Source organism: Heloderma suspectum, chromosome 4, assembly GCF_057233095.1.
Source record: "Heloderma suspectum isolate Gila_16-S chromosome 4, 16-S_ref, whole genome shotgun sequence".
NCBI classification, from domain to species: Eukaryota; Metazoa; Chordata; class Lepidosauria; order Squamata; family Helodermatidae; genus Heloderma; species Heloderma suspectum.
In genome coordinates this window covers 19,814,561-19,836,213 of record NC_139461.1, presented here as the reverse complement: position 1 = coordinate 19,836,213, position 21,653 = coordinate 19,814,561, and the positions used below count along the sequence as shown (strand labels likewise).

Below are 21,653 nucleotides of genomic sequence, written 5' to 3'. Positions count from 1 at the left end.
AGGCCTCCACTGTTTAGACCAGGGATGTTGAACCTCTTTCAGCCCAAGGGCCAAATGCCATTTCAGAGAAGCTCTTGGAGGCCACATTCCAGTGGTGGGTGGAGCTGAAGGGAAAAGGGGCAGAGTCAAGTATACCCTCACATTTTAGCTTTCATAAGTTGGCCCCCAAACTGCCATATGTGGCTCCCAGGAGGGCTAGATTTGGTCCATAGGGGTGAGGTTCCACACCCCTTGCTTAGAGTGGAAAAACACCTTCCAGATGTTTCGAAAAGTATATATATATACAAAATATGTGGACATTTCCTTAGCTGTCAGAATCATAGGGGCTGTTCAGACAACATGCTAACCCACACACAGTGGTTGAGCATGGGTGGTTGTTGAACTGTGGGTTGTTTGTTGAACCGTGGGTTAGCATGTTGTCTGAACATCCATTATTTTCTTGAAGAAGCCATCTTGAGAACCCATGGTTTGTTGTTGGGTTGTTCAGGGTGGTTAACAAGCAACACTGCATGGTTTGTTTGTTTGTTTATTTATTTATTTCATGGTTAAGAAGCCACCCTGCAGACATTCAAACATTCAGCTATACCAAACAAGAACAGTGGGGAACAGGCACATACCTTCTGCCACAGATATATCTGCCAACTGTGTCTCTTCGGTCCTCTGGTGCTGAAGCTCTGCAGAAGATAGAAAGTGAGATGTTTCTTACCATAAAGAGACCTACAACATCCTTAACAACTTGGTCCATTCACCAAGCATTGTGAGGACGCAACATACAGATCTATGCACATAAGAGCCCTCCATGCAAGCAGGAACCTTGGCCACTGAAGTTCCCCACTTGTGTGTGGGATACAAAGCATACCTGCAGTATGAGCTGTTGTCTGACTTTTCTCACTAGTTGTTTCTGAAAAGAAGAGGGAACACATGTCCCATGATTTACCCAAAAACCCCTAAAAACATTTTGCCGTATGAAAAATGGACAATGTGTATTTTAAGAGAAAGGGACTTGGGGATGCAAAGGGTAACTGAATAAGGGTGCATTCAAATGAAACTGTGGGTTGCTTCTATCACATCATATGTCATTCATCCTGACAGCTAGAAGGCTGTGCCCTACTCTGCTGTAGTTTCTGAGCCTTGCCCATGCACAACAGATATACTTTTTTCTGCACTCATGAGAGCTAGAAACTTGCTGAGCATGTCAGCTTCTGCTCCAGACATTTGGCTTGCTTCTCTTTGGGGAGTTTGAATGCAACTTGACCTGGCTCATCTGGGCAACAAACTCATGGTGCCAATCAAAAGCAGCTTTGGCCGCTTGATCACACTTCTGACCCAAAAGTATGTCACAGGATGGCCAGTGAGGAATTGACCCTATTTAAATCACTCCATGCTTGAATTATATTCATCTTATTTGCTCATAAACACACAAAATGCTTGAGAGCTGAAACTTCCTAGAGATAAGCAGTAAGAGAACTTAGAGAACCCCTTTCTGTCCCGCCTGCTGTCTTTGTATCAACTTATGGCCTCATACTAGCAGTAGATCAATTTTCAGAGCAAGGAAAATGATTCATCAAAATTCAAATCAGGGAAACAGGGTTGCCTGCCTTCAGGCACTGAAGTTTCAGAGCTTTCCCTTTATAGTCTCACCTGTAACCAGAGGAGGACAGAATGAAACATCCAAACTGTTCAAGGAAGAGTTAATTCGAGAATGCAAAAAACATTCAATAGCTGCTTTGTCACAGTTGCAGAGAAAGCGTTCACAGGAATCATCAGACTCTGGAGATAAAAGACAACCAATTTCAAAAGGGGGGGGCACATACAAAGTACTATTGAGATATCTGTTTCCACAATCTGCCTTCTTGCTATAAGGTTTTGACCTGGACAAGTACATTTCATTTTGTAGTCAGAAAAGTCCATATTGTGCCCCTGGCACTATTCAGCCAGCACAGAACAAGCGGAAGATTGAGAGAAGGTTCAGAGCAAGAGGCACTAGAGAATTCAGATCTCTCTATATAATTCGCTTCTTTCTAAGGGCTGATTTGGACAGGATTGTCTTCAGGGAGCTACAGATATAAGAATCAACTGCAGCTGCAAAAATATAATCTGCCTCACAAGAACATTGAAAAGCCACCTGGAATGAGCAATTCTCAAAAAAAGTGTTCCAACCTGACCCCAAAATATAAAGTAGCATGAAGATTATACTTTTCATTATACTGTATGACATACAGTATAATGAAGGCTTGGATTCAAGACCTGCCTTCCATGAGAGGAAAGGCACCACTCACTAAAGGTCCCTCTGCCCAGGTTTGAGGGATCTCCCCACCACCACATCTCACCCCATTCAGCAGGGTCTCCAGACACTCTGTGTAGCATTTTCAGTGGGCTTGAGGGGCCATGGTGGGAAGGAGGGGTGAGGGGAAATCCACTTCTGTCATCACGGTTGATCCAATCTGGATGCAACCTGAAGAGTATAATCTTCATTATACTGTACATTTTGGGTTCAGATTGCAACATTTTTTGAGTGTCATTGTGCATCCAGTGTCCATGTGAAAGGGCCCCCATGCCTACTATAAGAGAGGGAATCCTAGTCCCAGTAGAACTCCCCTTTTGGATTGAGTAGCACTATGAACATACATCGGTACATGTGTAGGGCCCCTTCCAGCGGTGTAGCGGTGGCGGGTCGCACCGGGGCGTCGCTTCGGCACTATTTTGAATCCAGCCTCCAGCTGGGTCACAGTCTGCTAGGGGAGGAGGAGGGAGCAGAGGGAGTGTGGACGGCTGCCTCTTGGCTGCTGGCCAGACAAAGGGAGCGAGCGAGCAAGAGAGGGAGCCTGAGGGAGCTGTGCAGCCTCCTCTCGCCCCAGCTTCTCCTCTTCAGCTCTTGGCTTCTCCGCCCGTCCCTGCTCTGTGCCTGCACGCCCGGCGCTGCCCTTGTTGCAGAACCCAGAGTCAGAGAGACCACGGAGTGAAGGAAAAAGAGATTCTTTATTTAACGCGCGGGCTTAAGGCTGGAATCGTTTCCAAAGAGCCAGAAGCCCCGATTTACATTAGCACATTGGTTTTATAGACATTGTGACATATATGAAATGGCTCCTCCTCTCCCTCCCGCATGGGGTTGCAATCCTCAACATTTTTCCTCCTAGCACCATTGTTTATAATACAAGAACTGGGTTATAGGGTAGCCATGATAAGGAGAGAACAGAAGAGAACAGCAGAGAACAAGATATACAATTGTATGACCTTTGACAAGATAAGGAATTCCTGTGTCTCGTCAGCTTACAACAATATATTCAAGGGAGAAAGAGCTCAGCAAGAACATGAAGCATGAGACTGCATGAGGCTACTTAGTCTGACCCCGATATGGCTGCTACATTCCCCCCTTAAATGCATAATTTCATTACAATTATAGCATTTCTGATAACTATACAAAGCTTTTTGTGACATACATATTACTTAGCCTTTTGTTGGGCTATTAGAGCGTAGAGGGCAGCAGTTTTACTAGCTGAGACATAAAACAGATTGGTTAAACAGCTCATAAGACAAGGAACGCAGAGACATAACAGAACTTTTATGAACAATACTGGTAGAATTAGGATGAACAATGCTTTTAAGCTAGCTAAGATCTGGAAGCTAAGGGGTTAACTAATTGAGCTAATTGTTTTGTCTTATTGTTTTGTTAGCTACTATATTGTGCAGCTTGTTGATCTGTTTATCTACAGCATTGCCATTATTAGTTAAGTTAAAACAACAGAGCTTTTGGTGTGTCTCACAACTTAAATGATGAAGAAGGAAGAGGTAATCTATACCAGCTCTATTTTCTAGAACTGCACCTCTTAGATCACGCAACTCTTTATTTAACAATGACAATGCTTGTGAGGTGGCATTTATGCTTTTGGCTAAGCTGCAAGCTAACTAGTTGTTCTTTAGACCATTAGCCACGGCTAAACCTGGAACCCCAACTAGTGACATTGTTAAGGCCAATTTTTCTGAGTCAGAATATAACTGCACATGACTATTACAATTTTTAGTTAGTTGGAGTGCTCGAGGCTGCCGTTGACGGATTTTCTCAGGCTACAGGGGAAGAATTGGCACCAGTTCAATTGGCGGCTGAGGCAACATGGGTGGTTATCAGACAAGTTGGCAGGAATGAATGACCAAGTGCGGGAATTACATGTCTAAAACTATCCATGAGGCAAAAGTATGTGGGCATCATTAAAAGATATGTTTTGAATTTTATTACAGTGGAAGGGGGCCAGGGATAGCTTTGTATTTTCTGGAAAAATTTTTGACAATTAAGCATTCGTGCACACGTAGCATTTGTTTCAGCAATGATGGGGGTGCGTAGAGTGAACTCTGTAGGGGGTAGGATCTTTGCAACTACGCCCCAATTAGCATTTTGGGAATAAGTTAAACTTACACCATAAACTCTTAACATGGTATCTTTTTGAATTTTCCCAGGATGTCTACAGACAGGTATTAGGCAAGAGCTAATAAGCCTGTTTGCAGGTATACCTCTTGGCAAACAAAAATGTTTTACTCTCGTGATGTTAGCCAGGTGAAGCCAGTAATTATCAGCAAATCCCTGGGACAAACTTTCTCTTTCAGGGGCTGGCCCCCCTTTTTGCACCTTATTAAGGAGACACAATGCAACACTACTAACACTACAACACGCATGTTTGATCTTCTTTGGGATCTGACCGTACGCTGGGCAGCTATTCACCTGGCAAGCTGCAGTAGGGTCTAGTCCCCTTCTTCAATTCTCCAGTTGCAGGTCTGACCGTACGCAGGGGGACAGTTTTCCGGTGTGTCCACAGTAAGGTCTAGCCTGAGTCTTCTTACTGCTTTTTCAGAATGATTTTTAAAGGATTTTCAGGATTTCTGTTTATGGTCTACTTTCCCCCTCTCGCTCTCTTGACTCGTGTCCAATGTATCCAGGGTTTAACTCTAGCTGCTTTCATAGCTGCGGGGGTGGAAAGTATGACAGTTCTGAGTTCTTTCCATCTGGGAGTCAAAGGGTTATTTTTTCCTCTTTAACTCATACTTTAACTCTTGGTTGGAAAGGATGAGCTTCTGTGATGGGAATGGCTTATTTTTTTAAGACAAAGCGGCGCTGGGCTTGAAGAACTTTGCTCAGTGTTTGGACTTCTTGTTTAAGGCTAACGTTTGCTTGCTCTTGATGCCACTCCAGTGTCAATCATGAAGTCAATGTCACTGCCCCTCACAGTCAATGTCACGGCCCTTCTCAAGCTGTCTCCCTCTTCGCCCATTCTGGCCCCTTTGTTTTTCTCCTTTGTGTATTTGATTTATTTTATTTGGGCATTCATGCCACTAATGTCTATCTTGTCTACACTGGGCACACTGGTTCTTTTTTTTTTAAGAATCTTCTGCCTCTGCCGGGTCTTCTTCTTTTCTTTTTTCGTTTACGTCTTCTTGGGCCTCTGGGTCGAGGGGGGTGTACTGGCGATAGGCATTTGAAAGATGCTCCAAGTACGCTCTGGGGCCTCGGTGGCACCTTGCAGCACTTTAGACACTTTGGTCATATTAATTGACTTCTTTATACCTGCTTTCATGGCTTTTAACAGCAGGGTTTGATACTGGGTGAGGCGCTCTAGCCCCACTTGTGTTTTGGGATTCCAGCGAGGGGGAGATTTATTTACAAGGAGACTTTATTGGGTAACTTACAGCACACAGGCGTACTTAATTTTTGGATCAGACAGCTTCTCTGAACCACGAGCTATTGCACTAAATGGGTTTTTATACTATACATGTTACCCATGAGGCAGCACAACACTAGCAAGCATTTTCAGCATAGGCTAGAAGTGTTTGGTTCTCAGGCACAGCTTCCTGTAAACAACTTCGCTTCCCAAAGTGCTTGATAACACTTTTTATTTATTAGTATGGGAAGACAAATTTTTTCTCTTTCTTTTGCTTTCTTTTTCTTTGCTGATCTGCCTGTATTGCAGATCATGTTTCAAACTTTTTATATAAAACTTTCTGCTCCATGCACCAGCCTTGTCTCTTTATTTGTCTTTTTCAAGTTAAACTCACTTACTTAAACCTTTCTGCCTTACACTAGTCCCAATGACACACATTTGGGATAGGCTCTTCTTCTCCTTCTAGTTAGATTTTCTTTATCTTAAAGAACTATTACATTATTGTGGCTACTTTACCCCAGGTAATAAGCTCCAGGCACAATCAGCTGCTTTTAATTTACCCTGGGGGCAACTATGGCCACGCTTCTTTTTTACAAATGTTTTTTCTTTGCCTTTTGCCTTTTTTTTTTCTCTCTTCTCTATCTGTCTTTTACTTTCTCTATTCCTTTTTTTCTACTTGCTTTTGTCTTTTCTCCTTGTTATCCATCGGGAACCACACTTAGTATCATTTGGAGTTGCAACTAACACTAATCTGCAAATATCACATATATTTTATGATATTTAAGAAATCATAAAATATACACAACAAACTTTTTCTGCAATTTAACACAATGAATGGAAAACACTTCTTGCATGGTAAGGCATGATGGAGCAGATCCAGCAATTATACTGCTCTTCTGGCTGAAAGCTCAGGGCTCATTAAAATCAAGGGACGGGCATACCCACACACGCAGAGTTCTAGGTCACCATTTTTGCATCGGCAACTCTATGCTGCATGAGTTCTGGCAGAAGGAAATCTAAAAGTTATAGATCAAACTCAGCCTGCTGTACACTGAGCTGACTACAAACATAGACACACGGTCCACAGCGATGAGAGTTCAAGTTTATCAAAAGCTTCATAGCACTGTCCATGGCAAGTCTTTGACAATTTAAAATTTTAGTTCATGTGCAGAGTGTCTCTAAAAAGCCCAGATGATGATGGAGGCAAACAGAGAAGGCTCTGGGCAATGAAGATGCGATGTTTCCAGCAAAGGCTCTCTACTTTTGCATGAGTTTAAAAAGGGAAAGTGTGGCCCTACACCCCTTCTGACAGACAAGGGCCTTTAACTTTTTAGCAAGGCTTCTGTTTAAACAGAGTGGCACAGCTCAGCTCTCTAGCCATGATGCTTTAACTTGGGCAACTCCTCTGTAAATTTTATTTTACTTTTGTCAGGTTCTCTCACAGACATTTTAAAAACTTACTCTTTTTTTTTTCTTTTCTAACCTGGTACACGAAAGCACTGAAACACTGAGTGCCGAAACTCAGGACGCTGGGGGGTGATGGGCATCGCCTTATACTTGCATTTTTCAGGCAGCCATTAATCTTCGTGGAGGCGGTGGGGTGATTTGCAGGACTTCAAAGGCAAGCTTCTCAGTTTGTTTGTATTTGTAAATCCCAAGCTTAAAACAGGACAGGATGAGGTACAGGGCAGCCAAATCTTTGCTTTGGCACGGGCAACAAATAACTCGGGTCAGCTTTCTTCGCTGGGGTCTCAAACAGGAAAACAGTCTTAATTTAAAGTTGTAACATCACTGACAGCGTCAGCCAGCCAGCTACACAGATCTCATTGTTTTTCAAGACAGTTGCTCCAATATCTTCTTCTCAATCAGGTTGGGTCTTTCAGCTTACACAGTTTATTGCAGCTTTCAGGAGCATGGCAGTAGCATGATTTTGGCTTGGCCAGGAACATGCTGTCTGGTTTCTCGGTCTCTTTAGCACACACACTTAGGCAGTGTAACACTGGACACTTAAATCAGTGAGATTTCTTCATTGCAGGGAATTCCACGGCAAAAGCTTAATGGTTACGCTCTTCAGAAATCATATAGCTGATGGTCAGTAGCTACAGGCTCTATGCAATTCTAACACAGTTCAAAGCTAAACACGGTTACCTTGACAGAGATCTTCAACATGGTCTTTCCGCTTCATTCTGCTTTGGGACAGTCTTATGGCACACTTTTCACTCGAAGAGGGGTCTAGCCTGTGCTCTGGGGGCTGATTCTTCACCTTTATTTTCTATTTTGCCTTCATCTTCTGAGTCTTCATTTTCAGTTTCTATTTCTTAGGGATTTTATCTCAATTAGGCGAGGTGATGATGTTGCACAACTCAGAACGTTGTGGGCAATTTTCCTGCCCCCCCTCTCTCGGCGCGCTAGGCTAACAGCTACTTCTTCGGCCTTACACTCTCATGCTCCCACGCTTTGTTAAAAGCCAGACTGTCCTGCAACATTTTTCTAATTAACAGCCTCAGATCTTGTTTTTTTTCCTCTCAGCTCGACCTTGAGCTTTTTGCTGTTTTCTCTTTCTATTCTGAATCTTTTTAAAAAAAACCTTTTTCCTTCTTTGTTTGACATACATCTCAAGGGGGTGCAAGGTTTGCTTCCCCCACCACCCATAGCCTCCCTCCTAAATTGAAGACAGACACAATTAGGGAATGGGAATTGGTCAGTGAGTAAGGGGTCTCACTGGCCGACACAAGAGGATTTTTCACACCACGCACTTTGCTACTGGCCTGGGCACCCGGACGGTCAACGGTATGCTTTAGAAACCGCAGTAGCCACTCACACAATCATCAATCTCTCCACTACATCCATATGTCCCTGCCACCCACTTTTCCCACTTTTTACCAGAGCGGAAAACGGCTTCCCCAGCTTCCTCAGCTTCCTACTGAGTACTGGCGTGCTAGGTACTGGCGCCCACTCGGGGGTGTGATCAGGCCCCCCTTCTACCCGCAAGGAGTAGGTTCTTTTGTATACGTATACCACCAACACTGACCTTCTTCATAAGGCGGGGCCCTCTTTTTTTCTGCCCAGTGGCCTTTCTCCCTAAAGGCGGGGCCCTCTTTTTCCCATATACTTGCCTTTCTCCTGAAGGCTTCCAATGTGGGTTTCAACTCAATTGCAGCTGCGATACAGGCAGGGCTCAAGTTCCTTCCTCCGCTTCCCAGGGTTCTCTTGCTGCTCACTACCGTTTGGGCGATCCCGGTGCAGGCTTTCTCCCATTCACTCGACAAAAAGGTCGGTGGCGCCAAGAAAGGGAGGCATGCGCCGAGCTCGTCCTCCTGGTGCGGCGATCAAGAGCAGGCAAATGCCACCTGTCTGGCTCAGAGCCTGCCACATCCGAGTCACGGCACCATTTATGTTGCAGAACCCAGAGTCAGAGAGACCACGGAGTGAAGGAAAAAGAGATTCTTTATTTAACGCGCGGGCTTAAGGCTGGAATCGTTTCCAAAGAGCCAGAAGCCCCGATTTACATTAGCACATTGGTTTTATAGACATTGTGACATATATGAAATGGCTCCTCCTCTCCCTCCCGCATGGGGTTGCAATCCTCAACATTTTTCCTCCTAGCACCATTGTTTATAATACAAGAACTGGGTTATAGGGTAGCCATGATAAGGAGAGAACAGAAGAGAACAGCAGAGAACAAGATATACAATTGTATGACCTTTGACAAGATAAGGAATTCCTGTGTCTCGTCAGCTTACAACAATATATTCAAGGGAGAAAGAGCTCAGCAAGAACATGAAGCATGAGACTGCATGAGGCTACTTAGTCTGACCCCGATATGGCTGCTACAGGAAAACAGAAAAAAATCAGTTGGGAGAAGAGGAGAAAGAAGGTGTGTGTGTGTGTGTGTGTGGTTCAATCCAGCTGGGTGTGTGAACGTTTCTGTTGGAGGGGGAGGGGGAGATATAATGAAGGAGCTTAGGGAAGGCTAAGGGGTCATGTTGGGGCACTAAGGGAGTGTGCAAGGGGGCTGTTTAAATGAGAAGGGATCTGTCCACGAGGGCTGAGTTGAGAGGGTGAAGCTTCCATAGAACATCATATTTTGAAAACCTAAAATGTCTGTGTTTGAGTGAGTGAGTGAGTGAGTGAGTGAGTAAGATTTTAACACCCCTGCATTTTTTCTCAGATGTCCAATTGAAATACCCCTGCCTTACTCTCAGCTGCACTGTTTTTGGATCCCAGCTGAAGGCTGTATAAGGTTGTACAATCTTAGAAGGGGGCGTGGCTGTGACTGTCACGAAGGGACCCTGCACTTCTGAATTTGCCACTGCACTACTGATTGTTACACACAGCTGCCATGTGAATTCTGTCTTACAGTGCAATCCTATACATTTCTAGTCAGAAGTAAACCCCATTGAGTTCAATGGAAGTTATTTCCATGTAAGTGTGTATAGGACTGCAGTGTCAGGGCACAATCCTATGCACAGAAATAAATCCTACAAATCCCAGCTCTGCTGGTTAGGGCATGCTGGGAGTTATAGGATTTCTGTCTAGACATGCACAGGATTGCACCATTAAACTGTGAAGTCCTACAGGAAATGACCTGGCTTATTTATGTGGCAGTAAATGCGTGGCAGTATGTGAACCGAGAACTACCAGAAGTACAAGCTGGGTTTTGAAGAGGCAGAGGAACTAGAGATCAAATCGCCAACATTCGCTGGATCATGGAGAAAGCAAGAGAATTCCAGAAAAATGTCTATTTCTGCTTCATTGACTACGCTACAGTCTTTGATTGTGTGGATCACAACAAACTGTGGCAAATTCTTAAAGAGATGGGAGTACCAGACCACCTTACCTGTCTCCTGAGAAACCTGTACGAGGGTCAGGAAGCAACTATAAGAACCGGACATGGAACAACCGATTGGTTCAAAATTGGGAAAGGAGTACGACAAGGCTGCATATTGTCACCCTGCTTATTTAACTTATATGCAGAGTACATCATGAGAAACACCAGGTTGGATGAATCACAGGTCGGAATTAAGATTGCCAGGAGAATTATCTCCTGGCAATACCTCAGATACGCAGACGATACCACCCTAATGGCAGAAAACGAAGAGGATCTAAAGAGCCCCTTGTTGAGGGTGAAAGTGGAGAGTGCAAAAGCTTGTTTGAAACTCAACATTAAAAAAACTAAGATCATGGCATCTGGCCCCATCACTTCCTGACATATAGAAGGGGAAGAAATGGAAGCAGTGACGGATTTTATTTTCTTGGGCTCCAAGATCACCGCAGACGGTGACTGTAGCCATGAAATTAAAAGACACTTGTTCCTTGGAAGGAAAGCATAGTAAGAAGCAGAGACATCACCTTGCTGACAAAGGTCCGTATAATCAAAGCTATGGTTTTCCCAGTAGCAACGTATGGCTGTGAGAGCTGGACTATAAGGAAGGCTGAGCGCCGAAGAATTGATGCTTTCAAACTGTGGTGCTGGGGAAGATTCTTATGAGTCCCCTGGACTGCAAGAAGGTCAAATCAGTCAACCCTAAAGGAAATCAACCCTGACTGCTCATTGGAAGGACAGATACTGAAGCTGAAGCTCAAATATTTTGGCCACCTAATGCAAAGAGAAAACTCCCTTGAAAAGACCCTGATGCTGGGCAAGATTGAAGGCAAAAGACTTGGACAAGACAGCCCTTCAAATAGAGGACTGTCCTCTGTTAAGTAGGGCACATGGCCACCCTATGCTGGTGTAGTAAGTTGGTTAGTGAGCAAAAGTGAACTTCACAGAGTTCCTATATGCTGGTGGTAGACCTGTGTAATTTGGCTGGACCAATAGCTTCATGGTTAAGTAAGCAGCCTTTTTACACCAGGCCTTCATTGGTTCCAAGCAAATACAGCTCCATATGTCAATTGGCCTTTGCCCAATTAAAGAGATCATGATGCTGCCTTGATTCTCACAGAATCCACTCCCAGGAGCTGGAACTTTGAGGCCCTAGTCTCAGAGAAGGGGTGATTGATTTCCCAGCTTGTGATGCTTCAAGCATCTTTGGGGAGGAGAAGTCCCCCTTCTCCTGCATGTGTGTGCATTGGCCTGTTAGCTCCTGACAGGGGAGGGAAGCCTTGCCTGTCAGCTCAAAAGCTAGAGGTGAGGTGGGCATCTAGCAGAAAAGCTTATAAGATCCAGTCCACAGGCTTTGCACTTTGGTCTCGCTCCAAGGGGAAATATGTGGGCAGGCCAGCTTGGAGAAACTTGTGGCCCTAAAAATCGCTTCTCTATCTCGGGGGCCCAGATAGAGACTTCAGCTGTGACAGCTTCATTGGCTGACGAGAAGTGGAGCTTTCTTTGCATATATATTCTGCATCTATTTTCTATCAATAAACTGTCATCCTTTTGTACAAGTGGCTTCGTTTCATCTTGGTAATCAAAAGAATTGTCTACTTTGACTGGGACCTGATTTAGAACCCCAGATCAATACAGCTGGTAACCCCCCCATCATATTTTTTCATATCATATTTTGAAAACCTAAAATGTTTGTGTTTGAGGGAGTGAGTAAGTGAGTGAGTGAGTGAGTGAGTGAAAAAGATTTTACCACCCCTGCATTTTTTCTCAGACGTCCAACTGAAATGCCACTGCCTTCCTCTCAGCTGCACTGTTTTTGGATCCGAGTTGAAGGCTGTATATCTCACAAGGTTGTACAGTCTTCGAAGGGGCGCAGCTGTGACTGTCACGAAGGGACCCTGTGCTTCTGGATTTGCCACTACTACACTACTAGCCCCTTCACACAGCCAAGGCCGATGGGGGGTTCGGCTGGTGTGCACATCCTTGGCAGAGGCAGCGCTAGCTACCAGAACCTGCCAAACCTTTTGTGCACGCTATCAGCACATAGAGAGGGATTGTGTGAACCCCCCTTAATAGCCAGGAATAGAACCCCAAAGAGGAGAGGCAAGGCTGAGTCAGAAATGCTGAGCTAGATGCTTGCTAGGGATCTTTACTTATTAAAATGTTGGTTCGCTGCTTTCCCATAAGCTCAAAGTGAATTACAAATACATCATAAGCTAACCTTTACGCCAAGATACAACACAAAAACCAATAATACCCATGCTCAAAAATAATGGTGTTGACCCCATCTCAGAATTTGCTCAGCACCGCTCATAACATCTAGCCAACCAAAATCTTCATCACCATTACCACCACCACTACCACCAGAACAGGTGCATCTTGCAGGCCTTTCTGAAGGCATGTGAAGAATTTTAACTTTGAACCACTGAGGGGGAGAGGGAGTTCCTTCCACAGCTTTGGGCCGATTGCTGCAAAACGATTATAGCAGCCAAGGTTTTCGTTTCCTGCTCTGCTGGAGTACGAAGCAGGGCATTCTGATTTGTTTGGGGGGTTAGGGACATAGGAAACTGCCTTATACTGAGCCAGACCATTGGTCCATCTAGCCCTGTACTGTCGACACTGAAGGACAAACCTCCTGGGTTTCAGTCATTCCCAGAGATACTAGGGATTGAATCTGGGACCTTCTGCATGCACAGCAGGAGCTGTACCACTGAGCTACAGCCCCTCCTTGTTAGATATATGGGTTAGATATAGGAATAAATATTGTTGTTGTTGTTGTCGTTCAGTCGTGTCCGACTCTTCGTGACCCCATGGACCATAGCACGCCAGGCCTTCCTGTCCTGCGCTCTCTCCCGGAGCGTGCTCAAGTCCATATTCATTGCATCGGTGATGCTATCTAGCCATCTCATCCTCTGCCGGCCCCTTCTCCTTTTGCCTTCAGTCTTTCCCAGCATCAGGGTCTTTTCCAGGGAGTTTTCTCTTCGCAAGGAATAAATATAGGGATAGCTATATATAGTCTGGCCATGATCTATGCTCTGGTAGCCTCCCAAATGGATTACTATAAGGCGTTATACTCGGGGCTGCCCTTCAAGATGATTTGGAAGTTGCACAGAATTTGGCTGCCAAGATTTTAACTGGTATAGCCAGGGTTATTCATATTGCTCCCATGTTAAAAGAACAAGAACCAGTTGCTTGTTCACTTCCAGGCCCAATTCAAGGTGCTGGTACTTAACTTTAAAGCCCTAAAAAGCTTGGGATCTGACAAAGCACCTCGTCCCATAACAGCCTGGCCATGTCTTAAGATCTTCTGCTGAGGCCATGCTCCAAATACCTTTCCTACCAGACATGCACTATGTAACTACAAAGGAGAGGGCTTTTTCAGTGATGGTATCCCATCTTGATGCTCTCCTTAAAGAGGTCTACCTAGTGCCTTCTTTGCAAGCCTTTACACACCAGATTAAGATGTTGTTATTTATTCAGACATTTTAAATGAATACAATGCTTCTGCGTTGCTTCTGTGTTTTTATTTGCGGTCTCCTATTACGTTATTAGGATACCGGTGTTATTGCTTTATTGTACACTGTCCTGAAATATGAATTTGCTGATGGGATCTGTATGAATATACATAACAAATGAATAAATAGGGAGTGGAGCAGAACCAATTAAGGGCAGAGTCCAAACAGCAGAGAAAAAGGTTCCCAGCATTCAGTCACCCTGTAACATGAACAGAGAACATAACCCATGATGGTGGTTCTCTGAGTGTGCTGTGCATGAATACATGGAGATCAGGAGTGGGAAGAGGGAATAATCCCATTTTCTCTTCCATGTGTTTAGCCTGCAGGGTCTACGACAGTGTGGAAAGATCATATATGTCACGTTCCTTAGTCTTAGTCTTAGGCTCGCTACTTTATTAGTTAATGACCAGGTTCCTTAGAAATGCAAATTCTAGGAAATTCTCAGGCTACAAAGGAAACAGCTACTCCACACTATTATGAATACCAATAGAAGAGTGGAAGTGGAAGTTGGAGAAGTTGCCCGCAGTTTGAACAAGAAGTTCCCAGCCAGACTAGCTGGGGGGGGCGGGGGGGGGCTCCCTTACAGTTGCTCCCTCCTACATAGGCTATCACGCATAGCCAACCTGGAGGAGTGTCTGAGCTCCACCTCTAACTTTCCCTGCTTCGCTCTGCAATGGACCCTAGCATCCCACAAGTCATGCCCCTCACTCCATGAGACCTGGGTTCTCATGGGGGGGGGGCCCTTCTGGCCGAGCCATCTGTGTGCCAAGGTCTAAGGTCTTGCCATATCTGAGCTCACTAGGGATGGAGCCTTCCCCGGTTCTGGTTGTTCCCATTCTGAGTCTGAGCTGCTATCTCCACACGTTCACATTCATTCCTGACAATAGCTTCCAGTCCATTTTCAGATCCAGTTCAAAGTGCTCTGTATGAGCTTTGAAGCCCTACATGGCTTGGGATCAGAACAGCTCAAAGTCCATCTTCTCCCATATAAGTCTGTTTAAGACTATGGATGGATTAATGCGGCAGTTTCACTGTCTCCCACATTCAATTAAAAAAAAAAAAATCAAGTCCTTTCCAACCCGAATATGAAGAAATTTGCTAATTTTGGTAAATTCTTATAAAAAACCAAACTGAAATAAAATTTTCATCCATCTGCACAGCCAAATTTAATAGATATAGCGAATTCCAGCATGGAGAGGGCCATGTTGTACCTGCCTACCAGGTAACTGTTAAACACGAGGAGCCTGTCAGAAAGAAGAGCTGGCAAACCTCATTCATCATTAAGATGGCTTAAGGCTGAATGAGGATTCAGCATTAAACTATCTTAATGCTGAATCCAACATTAAGATGGCTTAAGGCTGAATCCTCAAGGATTCAAAGCCAGACTTTTACAGTGCTTGACGCCCTGGGTCTGGATGGACAAATCTGTCAGTTTCTGTTTCTCCTGCATTCAAATTATTTATATATCATGTCCTTTCCATCTGGAGTATGGAGATATTTCTGGATTTTGGTGGATTCATTTCAGAAATGAAGTGCAATGAAATTCTCACCCATCCTTTTTTAAGACCTTCTGAAGAGACTTTCCTTTGTGTCCCAGCATTATCCAGAGCTACTTTTGGTTGGGACGTAAGAGAGGGACTTCTTTGTGGCCAACCATGCCTAGGCTTCAGTACTCCTTCCTTGAGTGGGTGGGTGGGTCGGTCCTCCCAGACAGCCTTCTGTCACTATGTAAAGATAACCCCTTTTGGGGAGGCATTCAGCCAGCTGATCTGTTTTTTGTTTTTTTCCCCTATCTTTACTTCCCAGGCATCTTAGTCTGAACTGTTTTATCTGCTCTTTTATCTTTTGAATTTGCTATTAATTGCATTTTATTGTTTTGTTCATTTGTTGCAGGTGGGGATGCTGGAGAAATATGAGATGGACTGAAATGAGCTCAGATGGTTAAGAATCCAACCTGCAGAATCTGCTGTGGACGGGCCTCCTCAGGCTGCACAGAGTCTGTGGACTTTCAGATTCATGGACTTTCAGATCTTCTTCTCTCTTTTACTTTCCCAAAATTTAAGAAAAATTAAAATTTATTAGTAGAAAGATACACACATTTCTGTGGAGGCTGGTAAACAAATGCAGGGAAAAGTTGAATGGAATGGGGGACAATATGCTAACATTATGTACTAACATAAATTACATAAATTGTTGTGAACCCTCTTACGGAAAAAAAAAATCAAATCTGTCTGTGAACAGATGCCAGAACGAATGACACTGCACAGTCCACGAAATGATTGTGCCTGGATAGCTTCCAAATCCTGGGAAGTACTAGTTCACCTCTACTCAGCACTGGTTAGGCCTCATCTGGAGTACTGTGTCCAGTTCTGGGCACCACACTTTAAGAAGGATGCAGACAAGCTGGACAGGGTTCAGAGGAGGGCAACAAAGATGATCAGGGGACTGGAAACAAAGCCCTGTGAGGAGCGACGGAAAGACCTGAGCATGTTCAGCCTTGAGAAGAGAAGACTGAGGGGAGATATGATAGCGCTCTTCAAGTACTTGAAAGGTTGTCACAGAGAGGAAGGCCAGCATCTCTTCTCAAACATCCCAGAGTGCAGAACACGGAATCATGGGCTCAAGTGACAGGAAGCCAGATTCCAGCTGAACATCAGGAAAAACTTCCTGACTGTCAGAGCAATACGACAATTGAACCAATTACCCAGGGAGGTGGTGGGCTCTCCCACACTGGAGGCATTCAAGATGAAGCTGGACAGCCATCTGTCAGGGATGTTCTGACTTGGACTCCTGCATTGAGCAGGGGGTTGGACTTGATGGTCTCGTAGGCCCCTTGCAACCCTACTGTTCTATGATTCTGTGAAACACTCGTAGGATGGATTTCACAAAATCACCTGCCAAGGGCCCACACCCCAACAGGGGCCCACTGACCAGAGCCCCCTGGAGTTGCTCCTCCTCTCCTCCATTGCAACCTCCTTGTTCACCTGCCTCTCGCTCTGGCCCCAATGAAGATGGTGCTGAGAAGGAGCAGCAGCAGCAGATGCCATGGTCCACTTGCTCACTGGCTCTCTGCCTGTCAAGCAAGCAAGCGGTAGCAACGATGAGAAAGACGAAGAGGAGCAAGAGCAGCTGATGGTGGCAATGGCGGTGCCAAGGTAAACCCGCTGAGGGAGCAGAGCCATCGAGGGTGTCCTGGGGGGTGCCCAAGGACCCCCAGGAACATGGATCTGGCACTGCATGAGCATTTTAAATAGAAAGGCAGGATGAAAATATTTAAATGAGTATATAAACATTCAAACAAACACTGTACTCCCAAGCCTCATTTCCTTACACTGTCCTCCTATTTCAGTCTTACCACAGGTTATGTTTTTTGTTAGACAGCTGACATCCATCGTGATCTTGGCAGGATCCCAAATGCATTCTTCTTCTGTGGCCTCTTCATAACACTTCCGGTGTTGGAAACAGCAGCTTATTGGGAGGAGAGGACAAAATAATCAAAGTATTAATATAAGAGGCCATTTGCAACTACTGTAAATATTGGCTTAGCCACAGAACATGGGACATAGAACATGGGAAGCTGCCTTATACCAGTGTGAGCCAGGATGCTATAGTGTAATGGTTAGAGTTTTGGACTAGGACTTGGGAGAGTCCTGACCTGACTTGATCCAGGTTCTAGTCCCCATTCAGCCATAAAGTTCACTGGGTGACTTCAGGCCAGTCACCGACTCCTAGCCTAACCTGCCTTACAGGGTTGTTGTGAGGATCAAATGGAGAGGAGGAGAGTCATGTACATCACTTTAGGGGGAAAAAGTGGGATATAAATGAAATACATACATACGTACATACATACATACAAAGCCAGACGACTGGTCCATCTAGCCCAGTATTGTCCACACTGACTGGCAGCAGTTCTCAGGGGTTTCAGGCAGGTTTTTTCCAGCCCACCTGGAGATGAACCTGGGACTGGGATGTCAGAGGACTTTGCAACAGAACCAAATGAGTTCAGATTTTTATGAATCTGACCCATGGATTCTGCAGTCGACCGGCTTTTCCCCTGTTGGGTAGATTCCATGGACTTGTGGACCATCTTTTGAACTTTCCCAAAAATTTTGCACAAAGTTCATCATAGAAAAATATGCAAAATTGAAAAACTAGCCAAAAATGCACATTTCTCCCATAGGCTAACATGTGAAAATGCACATTTGGGGGGAATTTGCACATTTTTGCACATGCAAATTTGCACAAATTCGGAAACTTAAAAAAAAAAACCAGTTCCATCAATGGCCAGACACTGGAACAAAAGGTGCCTGACAATCCACAAAACGCAGATGGAACGGATCTCACACTATCCATACATCCCTACCTGGGATGTGTTATGTCCCCTCGTTGAGCTACGGCTACATTCAGAAGTTCCCAGGTGGCAGGATAGTGTCATTCCTCAATTGCCCCCTGCATAATGATGTAATGTATTCCATGCTCCCACTTTCACAAACAGCAAAATAGGGGTGGTGCTGTCTGGCTTTGGTTTCCTTGGATGAGCGCACATTGAAGACTTATGGCATCTCCTGTGTGCAAAGTATGTGCTCCTGCCCTGCGCTCCTGCCCTTTCAAATGTGAACTCCTAGAATTTCTCACCCATCCCTACACATGCACGACTTGCACATCCTCGTTTTGCACTTCCAGTGTAACATCTGCAGGAAATGCTGCCCCTGAGGTAGGTACAGCATACACATCTCCCCAGACAGGTTTCCCCCTCCTCAAAATGGGAGCAACATGATTAATGTCCCAGACTTACTCATCTACTTCATCCGCAGGGAGTCCCTCCATCTCGAATCGGCAGGCGCAGCCGTAGTCTTCAAAATCTCTCGGGCAAATGCCGGTCACACACTTCATTTTGCTCACAAAGTTGAGCAATGCAGGGAAGTTGGTGAATATGGACTGAAGCCAGGTGAAGTGAGAACCCAAGCAGTCTGCAGTGAGATGAGTCACAAGAACGCATCATTCAGGGCAAATCAGCCTCCATGCTTCTCCAGGGTCATCTCAGCATTTGTCCTTGGGAAGCTGAGGCCTACTTCCCAGTCTCCTCACTTCACAAGCAAACATAGGCTTGCAAAGTGGGGAGGAAATGAAGGGCGGGAGGGTGTCATGGCATACAGGAGGGGCCTTGCAGACCTTCCCCTTAAGGATGGGCTGCTCCTGAGCATATTGAGGAGCATCTTTTCCTGCTGGGATGCACAGGATGTGTAGTTTCCTCTGCCTCCTAGCCTAATTCATTGAAACCAGAGGCATAGGAAACTGCACTCGCCTAATTCTCTGAATTGGACTGGGTGGCAGAGGAAACTACACATCCCATGCACGTCAGCAGGAAACATGCTTTTCAGCATGTTCAGGAGCACACATGCCCTAAGAATGAGGCTTATAAGGCTTCTCTTGTTCCCAGAAAGTCCTCCCCACCATTAATTCTACATAGGGTTTCCATGTGCCCTATTTTACAGAGGACAATCCTAGGGATGGCAGAGAATTCCATAGTGGGTGCTATTTGTGTTCCTTTATTTTTCACCGTTCTAGCCTACATAAATATTTACGTAGGCTAGAACGGCGAAAAATAGGGAACGCAAATGGCAGCCGCCGTAGCCGCCGCCATTTGCATACGCTGGGTTTGGGGGGGGTAGCCGTGATAGGCTACGTAAATACTCACGTAACCTATCACGGCAGCCTGGCTGGACACAAATGGCGGCTGCTACAGCGGCCACCATTTGCATCCACACCAACCCGTCCGCGGCCAGAAATCTGGCTGTGGACGGCCCTGGACGGCTGCTCTGCAGAGCCACCATGGAGGGGAGCTGGCCGGGCAGGATTCCAGGGGAGAGGACCGGATCACCTCCCCCCCGTCGAGGATTCTGGGGGGAGGGACGGAGCACCTCCCCCCCCACTGCAAATCAATCTGCAAAAAGGTAAGTGAGTTTCGTACATCCCTAGACAATCCTTTGTTTGAAGGTGTAGTGGTCCAGTTTAAGGCTAAAGAAGGGAGAGCAAGCAGGGGCTTTGAAGTTGGCCCATCAGTAGTTAGTACATGGACAGGGGACTGACCCGGCACACAGGCCACCTGGTCACAGAATTTCCCACTAGGGTGAGATGTGAATTGTACTTCTATTTAAATTAGAGCAATCATTTCTAAATATGCATCCATACACTTAAATTAGCATTAAAATAAAAGAAATAAAATTAGCATATGCAAAATGTATGCAAATCTGTATCCCCTTTTTGTCCCCTTTAGACATAGACATAGAATCATAGAGTTGGTAGGGGCCTACAAGACCATCAAGTCCAACCCCCTGCTCAGTGCAGGAAGCCTGGTTCCCAGGCAGCCTCCCATCCAAGTACTAACCAGGGCTGACCCTGCTAAGCTTCCGAGATTAGATGAGTACAGGCGCATCCATCCTTCATGGTCTTTCTTGATGTTATGTTTCCTCTTCTTTGGCAATGTCATTGGCCAACCTAGGACTGGCTGGAGGCAAATTCAGTACAACTTGGCTCTGAACTTCAGAAGGGTTTGAGCTCAACTCATATTAAAAGGTAGGGTTGGAAACACCTCTCTTGATGCCACATTTGCCCCACCACTGATTTTCATGCATCTCAAGTATAATATGAACACTGTAAATAGCCACTCTCCTGATTGCCTCCAGGTGTCCATGTAGGAAAGTTTTTGGAAATTAGGAGACTTTTTAGAAACTGGTTATTACTGAAGGAATGGACTCATGTTCAGGATTCGAACAAGCCAGCTATGTCCTCCTCCAAGATATTCCATTCTATCTCCTGTCCTTTCCATTTTTCTTTCATTCCATGGCTGCTGATCACATTCAGCCCTACTTGGGCTGTTTCCTGGCCTCTTCAGCTTGTTGTGTTTTTTTTTTTTAATGATTTCTTGCAAACATAACAGTTTTCCCCAAATGTGCTGGTACGTCTCTCTCTCTCTCCCTCCCCCTCCCCCCCCTCTCTCTCATTTCTCAGGTGGTAATCATTTGGCTTACAATCCTCTCATCACCTTCCAACGGAGTTCGCTATCAGAGGGAGCATTAAGAGTAAGAATTACTCATCCCTCTCCACTATGTGTTGGCAAGAGTCACTGTTCTGGAAGTGCCGACTGATAGGAGCAGTGACCCAATCAGAGACACTGTAGGAAGCCTTTCCTGAGAAATGCCCACCCACTTGCTGTTGCTCGTGCTGCTTACCGGCCCCCTGCTGCCCCCCTGCATGATTCTAATCCAGGCCTGTCTCTTTCTAATGAGGGATGTACGAAAGTCACTTATCTTTTCGAAGGGTGACATTCGCAGTGGGGGGGAGGCGCTCCGTCCCTCCCCCCAAAATTATCTCCGGCCGGCTCTGCTCCACGGAGATTCCACAGAGCCGCCAGCCGGGGCCGCCCACAGCTGGGCAGCCTGCAGGGACGCAAATGGTGGCTAGGGGGCGGGGGGCTTCGTTCCACCACGGATTTCGGGGGGCCAAATGCACTGGCATTTGGCCTCACCGAGATCCGTGGCAGAATTCTCTGATATCCCTATTTCTAATCGGCCTCTGCTGGGTCAGTGTATAGGTAATTTTGCTCCATATCCCCATCAGGTGTTATTGAAGCATTCCTGATACTCTCCCTCTATTTCTAGTGTT

General features: G+C 45.4%; 1 protein-coding gene across 1 annotated transcript in view; it reads right to left on the bottom strand.

Annotated features, from left to right (window-relative positions):
* Window positions 1-21,653, bottom strand: part of OC90 (otoconin 90) — a 49,076-nt gene that overhangs the window by 17,690 nt on the left and 9,733 nt on the right. The window contains exons 5-9 of the mRNA XM_084851441.1: window positions 18,784-18,958; window positions 17,344-17,456; window positions 1,642-1,770; window positions 860-901; window positions 618-674 (exon numbers count right to left, since the gene is read on the bottom strand). Coding sequence (XP_084707567.1) covers window positions 618-674; window positions 860-901; window positions 1,642-1,770; window positions 17,344-17,456; window positions 18,784-18,958 — 516 coding nt within the window. The remainder of the gene's footprint in view (window positions 1-617; window positions 675-859; window positions 902-1,641; window positions 1,771-17,343; window positions 17,457-18,783; window positions 18,959-21,653) is intronic.